At 44.0% G+C, this 11,124-nt stretch overlaps 1 protein-coding gene across 1 annotated transcript; it reads left to right on the top strand.

Moving 5' to 3' along the window:
• Positions 1–5,369: 5,369 nt before the first annotated feature.
• LOC111614583 lies at positions 5,370–6,620 on the top strand. Its single transcript, XM_023355954.1, has one exon. It carries the CDS (start codon positions 5,370–5,372, stop codon positions 6,618–6,620), a length of 1,251 nt encoding a protein of 416 aa, XP_023211722.1.
• Positions 6,621–11,124: the final 4,504 nt, after the last annotated feature.

Raw genomic sequence — 11,124 nt, forward strand, 5'->3', positions numbered from 1 at the left:
ACTACAGCTCCCAAATATTATCAATTGGACTGATAATAACACTAGTATTGACAACTATGACATGAAAAACAACTTAGAAAAAATATTGGACTACCACTTCCCTTCTAATGACTCTATCACTACTAATAACACTTTAAATGGGCACAATGAGAATAACAACAGCAAAGAAAATGATAAACACTGCAAGCTGTTCACTTTTAAAGAAATCAGTCATGCAATTCACTCGTTAGGAAAGAGGAAAGCGCCGGGCCATGACTCTATAACGGCGGAGATGCTTATCAATGCTTACGAAGAAATCCCCATTGTATTTGTCTATCTGTTTAACGAATGCTTAACACAGGGATATTTCCCGGCCACTTGGAAAAACGCCATAATAAAGCTGGTCCCCAAAACCGAACATCCTGAAAAAGCTTCTGACTACAGACCGATCAGTCTCCTCCCCACAATGGGAAAAGTCTTGGACGGCCTCATGATCAAGAGGATTAACTGGGACCTATATCGTAACAACAAAATGCACAAAAACCAATATGGTTTTCGTGAAAACAAATCAACCCTCCACGCATTATACAGCGTGAAAGAATTCGTCTATGGTGCCTGGGACAAAAATCACCACGCTCTACTTATTTCTATCGATTACAGCAAGGCATTCGACAATCTACAATGGAAAGACATACTTGATTCCCTAGAGGAATTACAGGACACCACTTTTGAAATCAAGCTGCTCCACAGCTATCTGAACAATAGGCACGTCGAGTACCGTACCAACAACATCCACATCCAGAAAAAAATCGTTAAGGGGTGCCCACAGGGCTCTCGCTGCGGGCCAGGCCTATGGAACCTGGTGTTCGACAAACTTCTCTACAAATTAGATGGCAGGGAGAATATAAAGATCCAAGCATTCGCAGATGATCTAATGGTTATGATCGCTAATAAAAACTGCGACCACCTAAGGGATATTGCAAACACCATCCTGGAAGAAATCCACCAATGGAGCAATGACCACCAATTACCGATTAACGACAAAAAATGCCAAGCCTTAGTATGCACACGCAAAAACAAGCGGGGCCAACTTCAAAAAACGTTAAAACTGAGAATAAACAATGAAAGGATCAAACAGGTAAAAACATTGAAATACCTAGGGGTGTACCTGGACCCCAATCTAAGTTGGCACCACCACTTAAACGAAATAGCGGCAAAGACAAGGCAAAGAGTAAACCAAATTAATTGGATCATGGGGAAGTACTGGGGCCTTACTCCCAATAACTGTAAACTAATCTACAAATCTGCAATCGAACCTGCAATTCTGTATGCAGCTCCAATCTGGCATGAGGCCACTAATAACACACACATAAGGAGAAAATTACTCTCAATTCAGAGACAGGCAGCAATTAAAATTACAAAAGCGTACAGAACAGCCCCAACTGATGCCTTGCTGACCATTGGCGGAATTACCCCTATTCATATCACGGCAAATACAATTGCATGGAAATGGATTATAACAAACCTTAACCTAAAAGACCATACTCAGGAAATGCTAGACAAGAAAAGAAACAACAAAATCATCCCAGCCAACATCAACGAGCTACCAAACAACATAATTATCAAAGAAACGGACAAGAACGACAATAGCTTAGCCATACAAACACACCCAGCTGACATCAACAAAATCCAGGTTAGCTTGGATTACAACATCGAGGACAACAACGATTATCAATGGATTGTGTACACTGACGGGTCCAAGCAGCAACAAGGAACCGGTGCTGGGATTATCATTAAAAATCGGAACACCAATCGTACCATATATCAAGCAAGCTTAAAAATGGCTGATTACTGCACCAATACTCAAGCAGAGTATTGGGCAATCTACAAGGCCCTCAATTATATCAGAAACAACCTAGATACCTACAAGGGTGGCATCAAATTTTATGTGGACAGCAGAACTGCCCTTCACACTCTGAATAAACTCAAAAACTTGTCACTGCTGGGTACTGATATGGTCAAGGAAGCATACAAGCTTGCTGAAACGAACAAATTGAACTTCACCTGGATTCAGGCCCACCAAGGGGAGATCGGAAACGAGATGGCAGACTCCTTAGCTAAAAGGGCAGCCACCTCTCTTCTCCCCATTACTTACGACAGACTACCCTTTACGGAATTAAAGCACCAACTCAGAAAATGGGAGATTAAAAAGTGGCAAGAAGACTGGGACAGCTCAACAACAGGAAGACACTGTCACAAGTTCATCCCATATATCAACGAAAGACTAAAAAACAAGCACTTCAGAATTAGCCACGAAATGACCCAAATTCTCACGAATCACGGTGGGTTCCCTGCATATCTGACCAGATTCAAGAAACTACAGAACAGTAAATGCCAATGTGATGGCATAAGTGACAGTGATGCTTCACATTTAATGTTCGAATGCAGCTTATTCGAACATCAAAGACAACAATTTTACAAAGACTGCGTAATTTATGGACTCGGCTGGAAACCACCATACAATCAAATTTTCGACAACAAGGAAGTTTGGAACAGCCTAGAAAATTTTATCATTAACACTAAAGCACTTCAACCAGATAATCTCAAGTCCCAATCCCACCAACACACAGTGCACTCCCAGCTGAGCAGCACCCCGGAAGAAACAGAGCAAAGTGACTCTACGGACACTCACTCCCTCATAAACAGCGACAGTGAGGACAGCGATGACTAATATTCTATCTACTATCTGCACAGCTTCAAGCCTCCTACCGGCCTTTGGGCATTTCCTTGGGGGAATCCTCCCCCTGGGCAATCCTCCCGCCCTCATCCAACTTACTCGGTTTATGTAAGTTACCCCCAGCATGTAAACAACTATGTAAATCGATGTATATTAACTAGTCTTAAGTTACAAACCGCGACAATTGACAAAATATCGGTTCTATCATTATGTAACCTTGTACTTTATTGTATCTGTTAATTGTATTGTAATTATTTAATAAAGTCAACCCGATGCAGACGCTCTGGGACCATGCCTTCCCTCACACTTTCCTTTTCTCCTTTCCCCCACACTTCACTCCCCAACCCTCTCCACTCCTTCTCCACCTTCACTCCACTTCTATAGGGTAAAGTCTGTAGCCAAACAGATAGCCCTTCTAATCTTTTTCATTCATGTCTATAGCAACCAGAGGGCGTCGAGTCGTTTCTTTGGTTAGCAGTGAAAAATCTAGCTCCTGGATTACGTGCGATATTTCGAGAAATATTGGGTCTACAGTGAAAGTGAACATATTTTTGGATTCGTCTCTTCGAGAGGAGTCCAACGGTGTCATACTTGCCCATCTGAGGTCACAAATTTTGGAAGAATAACCTTTTGAAAAAGTGGATTTTGGAAGTCGATTTACCGGAAGGCGGATACCATTTAACCGGAAAGGATGACGGAATCTGATGTAGGACCACTACGTGAGTAATCTGTGCAAATTTGGTTATCCTGACCCTCTTATTTTTCGAGATATTTGAACTTTTAGTGTAGACTCAATCGGCCCGCATCGGGCCTCTTTTAGCAGTTAAGTTAAAACTAATGTGACTATCAGAACCAGGACATTAAAATAGACTTATAGACGTATTTTGAACTATCTACTATTATTATTTAAAGAGTTATGCCAATTTATATTTAGAACTGTTTTTCTCACTTGACCGGACTCTAACGTTTTTTATAACGTTCGTTGTCAGGGTAACGGTCAACGACCTTCTCATTGACGTACTTGTTTGTGCAATAGCAAAGGTTTATTTAACAGCTCTATCTAACGATTTTTAGTGTTGTAAATAGAAAGTTAATTACTGTTATCTTGTATTGTGTTGCTTTTGTACTTGTTTCTAGCAATAGTAGTAGTTTTATTGTTATTATGGCAGGGAAAAAGAAAGACTCTATTAAGGATTTTGTTAAAGAATCAAATATTATCATAGAAAATCTACAAGACTACATAGAGAATAACCCTAATGGTCGGATGTCCACTCCGGACCATTACAATAGCATCATGGACGCAATTCAGAAGATTATTAAGTTAGCACAGGATAAACTAACAGAAAGTTTTTCATCATCAACAAAACAGGACAAGGAATCACTGGGAACTTTCAAGAAGGAAATCAAAGATATCATTCATAGCAACAACGAAAAAACTTTACAGGCGGTTAACCAACTAAAAGAGGAGATTACAGAACTCAAGAAAACAAGGGAAATTAAGACAGGAGACGAGGAAGACAAGTTAAGCATGAAAACAGAACTCGAGAAGATAGTGCAAGGAAATACAGAGAAAACAATTGATGCCATTGCCANGAGTTTAGCTCTTGGAGAGAGCAGACGTGTTTTTCTTTGCTCTGCACTTAGAATTTTCCCAGTTTAGATAGATAGGCCTAATTCTAGGGTTAGCTGGCCCTACTCCATACTCACGTATAGGATTTTAGGGTTAAGTTAGGCTTAGCTTTGGTCACAGGCATAGCTTTGCTAAGCCTAATATTTTGCCTCACTTTAATTTTGAAAGTTTGGCAAAAAGAGACCAGCCATCTTACCTTCCTCGTCTCAGGGAGTTGAGAAGACAGTCCAGCAGCCATCTTGCCTTCCTCTTCAAGTGGAGAGAAGAGGACAGCCAAGTCAGCCATCTTGCCTCCCTCCTCGCCAAGACTGAAGTGGACAGCTTTGGAAGCCATCTTGGACAGTGCCAATTGGTAACAGCCATCTTGCCCTCCCAAGTGCAAACACTGAAGTAGACATTCTAGGCAGCCATTTTGGGTGAGTGGACTTATCTATTTTTTGCTTTGGTGGGACCAGCCCAAGTGGTATTAGGTCCCAAGCCAGCCTGTCGCCGTAAGGGCCAAGCTAGCTTGGCCAAGTCAGTATCAGCACCCACCCTATTGGGAAGGTGACGCGAACCTCGCTGGTGTTAGTTTTCTGGAGATAGAAAAGTTACATGTTGCGTCTGACAAGAAAGTTCAACAAACAACATAGTGCGTCGGACAAGATATCTCATCAGACACCACATTGCGTCGGGCAAGAATTATCACAAGACACCACATTGCGTCAAGCAAACACTACCAAAGGACAATAATAGTGCCAAGAAATTGTTCACCGGACTTCCGTTGCGTAGGGCAAGCCGGTATTCAGCAAACAAGGATCCGCAAACTGAAGGCTAAAGGTAAGTGGTTTTACAAGGCCAACCAATCTCTGCTTTCCCCTTTGTCCCAGTCGGTTATTCCCACTGAGACAAAGTCTGTAGCCAAACGGCATCTGTCGCTATACAATTACACAAACACTCTTCCTTGGTGGCCTACTCACATACCTCTGCATTACCATATAATTTTGTACTCTGTGATCTCTGGACGGACAAATTCATTTCATCATGGATCAAGTCGAAGTAGAACTGGACTCATCATCAACAGATTGCGAAGCCACATCGAGACCAGGTTCCCCTGCCCGGTACTCCCAGGCCGACAGCACATTTCCAACACTGGAAGCCAGGCTGTTAGCCGAATCACAAGAGGACCTTCAACGCATAATGGACCTTCTGCCGCTTCCAAGCAAATCCAACCCCTCCGTACCAGATAAAAAGGAGATAAAAGAAAGGGTGACTTCAATGTTCGCAACTATACATCAGCTGTACGGCAGCCTGGTGGAGCTCAGAGCTGCCAAAAACACTACGGAGAGCTCACACTGTCAGTGCCACCAAACACAGCCAAGACTAATACCTTCGTATTCCGAAATAGTAAAAACTAACATCCCACAAAGTACAACAACGAAAACAATATCACGCTCTATAAATAAAAAGATCCAAAGCGAAGGCTGCAGTAGCAGTTATGCCTTGATTGTATATCCGAACGAAGCCAATCCTGAAACCAGCACCACCAACATGGAAGTAATAAAAAACAATATTATAAAGGAGGTGAAGCCGGATAAATTGAAAATTAAAGTGACGGCAATTAGGAAGATTAAAGGTAACGGTCTCTGCTTCCGTACCAGCAGCAAGAGGGATGCCATGATTCTGGAGCAAGCGGTACAGGGACTCCCAGAAGTCCAACCACAAATAAAAACTAGGGTCTCGGAAGGCAGGCGTCCAAGGATAATCTTGCTGAACGTCCCAAATTCAGCTGAGGACGACAGCATCATCAGCACAATCTACGAACAAAACGACTTCTTGAATGGGATAAGCAAACAGGAATTTGAGGAATCAACAAGAATAAGCACAACCCTAACAAAAGGAAATACTAAGGAAAACTGCAGGCATGTTGTGCTTTCAACTACACCGGGAATAAGGAACCAGCTTATAAAAGAAAAATACATCTCACTATCATGGGCGAACATTCGTATAGATGACTACGTGCACATAACCCGTTGTTTCCAGTGCTGCGGGTACAACCATCTTGCGAAGGACTGTACGTCTAAACAAATCTGTAGTCATTGCTCCAAAGCACATAGATATAACGAATGCACAAGAAGAGAGCAGCCATCGTGTTGTATCACTTGCAAATTGGCAAACAAGGGTCTGCCCCCCGAGAAACGGCAGCCCACGAACCACAATGCTTTTGACCTAAAGTGTCCCCAAACCATTAAAATAAGGGAACAAGTTATTAAACAGACCAATTATGGGTACTAACATCCAAACAGACAACCTCAAGCTGCTTCAAATAAACTTGCAACGGTCAAAAGCTGCCTCAACCGAAGCAATGCAGATGGCAAATACACATCAAGCAGACATACTTGTGGTCCAGGAACCATACTGCTACAACAAGGATATCGCCCTATTTGGCAATCTTACCATCTTTAGCCACACGGACCTGGAAAGTGACCCTCAGACGGGCATTATTATGGTGAATAGGAACATAAACGCCCACCAACTGACCCAGCATACGAAGAAAAATTATACAACAATCATAATCAAGGATCAAAATACCACCATAGCCATCATATCCTTTTATTGTTCTCCCTCAGAGGATATTACCCAGCCTCTGGAAGAACTCCAGGATACAATACATCAGCTTAATCAAATTCCTATTCTTGTTGCTGGCGACTTTAATGCTAAATCCCATATTTGGCATAGTCCCGTGGAGGACCCGAGGGGGTACAAAGTCATAGAACTACTAAACAGCATGGACCTCCGGTCAATGAATACTAGTACCTTGGCCACCTACTCCTCTTCCACAGGCGAGAGCTGGGTGGACATCTGCCTGGCGAATCGTGGCCTAGTCCCCTACTGCACTCGGTGTACCACCCTCGGAGTACATTCTGCAAGTGACCATCGGTACATAGAGCTCATTCTCAGTGCCGTTAAGGTGGTCAAACACCTATGCATCAAACGTAAGACCAACTGGGACCAATATCAGAACTTTATACGGAACAACTGGGTCGCCGACCCCTTGGACAACATGAACAAGACCGAACTGGAAAACACCATTGACAAGATGCAAAAGCTTATCCTCACTGCCTACTACAAGGCGACAAGCATTAAAACAGCAAAACAATCCGCCCCCTGGTGGAACAGGGACTTGGCGGCACAAAGGAAAAGTCTAAGAAAATCCAGAAATAGATACAGACGTGAGACGGATCATGACAGACGAGAAACCCTTAGGCAGGAGTATCTTACACTCTTCAGAAGGTACAAAACTTCCCTCTGCAAAGCCCGCACGGACTCATGGAGGGAGTTCTGTTCTAGCATGGGACAAAGCAAACCCTGGTCCGCCCCTTACTACATAGTAAAGGGCAAGGTGAAGGGATGTAAAATCCCAAACAACTTTGAAGACAACATTAATAACCCAAGTACGTCTATTGAGGATACCTACCACCGCATTCTCAGAGACCTCTTCCCAGATGACGACCTATCAACAGATGATAGTATCCACGCTAAAATCAGAGAAGATTGTAATGCAAGCCTCAACACTGAAAACGACAGCCAGTTTACGAACCATGAGATTGCGAAGGAATTTAAAAAGCTAAAGTTGCGGAAGGCTCCTGGACCGGATGCCATCACACCAAAAATGGCGAAAATGGCCTTCGAAGCAATCCCCACCGTATTTTGTGTGTTATATAACAAATGCCTGCAATTAGCGCTCTTCCCGAACATCTGGAAAATAGCGTCGATAAAGCTTATCCCGAAAAATAAGAATCCATCGAATCCATCGGATTACCGCCCGATCTCCCTTCTTCCTGTACTGGGGAAGGTCTTGGACGGGCTTATGGTAAACAGGTTGGTTTACCATTGCGAACAAAACAACCACCTAAATAGCAATCAACATGGTTTCAGGCGTGGGAGAAGTACTATAACAGCCCTTGACTATATTGTGAACTACATACATGACGCCAAAGGGAAAGGAGAGCACACCATAGTGGTCTCAATAGATTTCAAAGGAGCATTCGACCACGCATGGTGGCCCGCCATCCTGAATAGCATCAAGGACACTGGATGCCCAAGAAACATCTATGCACTGGTGAAGGATTACCTAAACAATAGAACTATCACAGTCAACAACAACAACCAGATACACCTGCAGAAGAATATCAACAGGGGCTGCCCCCAGGGATCAAGGTCAGGCCCGTTCCTATGGAACATGATGTACAACGGTCTCCTAAATCTAAAATCAACCTTCCCTGGTGATAACAACTGCAGCATCCAAGGCTATGCAGACGACACCGTCCTGGCACTATCGCACAGGAACCAAGAAGTACTGCAGGCAAGAACCAACGACATACTAAGGGTCATTTCTAAATGGTGTCACAAAATGAAGCTACATATAAACTACAACAAGAGCAGCTGCATAGTCTTCCCAAAGGCCACCCCTCTTCACAAAGGGCCCATAATAAAGATGGATGGCAACAGGATAAAAAACAGTGATAAGCTCAAATATCTTGGAGTCATACTGGATAACAGGCTAACCTGGAAACTTCAAGCTCACTACGCATATGAGAAGGCGGTCACGGCCTTGCACTCTCTGGCTTCCATCGCCAGGAGCCACTGGGGCTATGGTAGTGCGGCCTGCCGACTCATGTACGTGGCGGTAATAGAGCCTATCCTGACTTACGGGTCAGAGGTCTGGGGGGCATCCGTCTCTAAAGTCCATATAAAAAGGAAGCTGCTTTCGGCACAGAGACTAGCCCTAATATCAATCACAAAAGCTTACAAGACAGCCCCGACAGACGCCCTACTAGCAATCGCAAACTTGATCCCCATCGACCTTATTATCACCGAAAAGTTCTGGAACCACCAACAACGGAAATTAGCCAAACAAACCATCAGCCCACAAGACTTCAACAAAATTATGGGGAACATGGTTGACAGTACGACGTTAAACATCATCACGGACCACATTAACAGATATGGACTTGACCACAACTATCAGCATCAGTTTCTTCACCCTATCACCTCTCTGGATGAACACTTCATCATGGACGACGCCGAGACAACTACAGATTACAGTGTGTACACGGACGGCTCTAAATCAGAGGACGGGGTTGGATGCGCTTTGGTTGTTATGAACAATTCTAAGAACATCTACCAGGCCAGTTATAAGCTGGCCAACCATTGTACGGCCAACCAGGCCGAGTCCCTGGCGATTTACAGGGCCTTGCAATGGATACAGGACAACTACGCCCGCTACAACATAGATAGCATCACGATCTACAGTGACAGCCGTGTGGCCCTTCAGCAGTTAAAAAACATTAATATAAAGCATAACATAGTGAACAATAGCATCAACCTTCTATTTACCATCAACCAAAAACTCCCCATCAACTTCTCCTGGGTCCGCGGCCACTCAGGAGTCCCCGGAAATGAGAGGGCCGATCTGCTGGCACGCACGGCCCACACACGGTGCAATAACATCTCTTTTGCTCTCACCCCACCAACATGGGTAAAGAACTATATCAGGGACTACACGTGGAAAACTTGGCAAGATAGGTGGGATTCCAGCCACACAGGCAGAACGACACACAGTTTCATACCGGATGTCAGACGAAGGAGTCACTATAAACATTTCATCACGAACCATAGTATAACGCAGCTCGTCACAGGACACGGGAACCTCCGTAGCTACTTACGAAGGTTCCTGCAAAAGACCAACGGTAAGTGCTTGTGTACCCTCAATGAGGATGAAGACTCCTATCACATAATCTGGAACTGTCCCAACTACAAGAACGAAAGAAATCATCTTATAAGCGCGGTCCAAAGCAATAACGACCTTTGGCCCTGCCAAAGTCATGCTTTGATAGAGTGCATGAACTACTACAAGGCACTCAAAACATTTGTTAAATCGATAAAAATATTGGACTAACGCTGTGTTCGCAGTGTACTCTGTTCCTAATTTACTTGTTGTATCAACGTTTGTGCCATTTAAAATGGTATTGCTACAATGATAGCATCTTGTTACGCGGTTCTATGGGCCCATAGGTAGCCTATACCTTATATTGTCTATATTGTATATTTTGTTACCATAGTTTATATAACATTGTCGCGCCATTTATTGTTTGTAACCTCCTGTTCAACTTGGCTATTACTGTATTATCAATTGATGTATTTGCTTTCTATTAATAAATGCCGATGCAAGGCGCCCATGGGACCCCTAACTCTTTCACTTTCCTATCACACTTTCATTCACCTTCACCTTACCTCTTCGCAACCCTATCTCCTCTTCCTTCCGCTTCTGGTTTCGGGGCTATACCTTCGAGTGCGGCCCGTCACAAACCCCCTCACAATGTCTATAGCAACCAACACCTTTCATGGGATCTCATGAGCGTCTTGCATCGGGTTCCTTAACCCGGCGTTTGGTTCATCCCACAGCGCCAGTTCTGCTTACCAAAAGTGGCCCACTGGGCACTCACATCCTGAGAATCGTCCGGGCTTCAGTCGGGTAAACCGGACTTCTCACCCATTGAAAGTTTGAGAATAGGTTGAGGTCGTTTCGGCCCCAAGGCCTCTAATCATTCGCTTTACCGGATGAGACTGATTCCGATCGAGCACCAGCTATCCTGAGGGAAACTTCGGAGGGAACCAGCTACTAGACGGTTCGATTAGTCTTTCGCCCCTATACCAAGGTCTGACGATCGATTTGCACGTCAGAATCGCTGCGGACCTCCACCAGAGTTTCCTCTGGCCTCGTCCTGCCCAGGCA

Source organism: Centruroides sculpturatus, unplaced genomic scaffold (genome assembly GCF_000671375.1).
Source record: "Centruroides sculpturatus isolate CEXI.00-Female unplaced genomic scaffold, Cexi_2.0 scaffold2191, whole genome shotgun sequence".
Classification (NCBI taxonomy): domain Eukaryota; kingdom Metazoa; phylum Arthropoda; class Arachnida; order Scorpiones; family Buthidae; genus Centruroides; species Centruroides sculpturatus.

Bases quoted from the DNA above. Each gene is read 5' to 3' on its own strand.
- LOC111614583 (XM_023355954.1), top strand. From the start codon at position 5,370: ATGGATCAAGTCGAAGTAGAACTGGACTCATCATCAACAGATTGCGAA.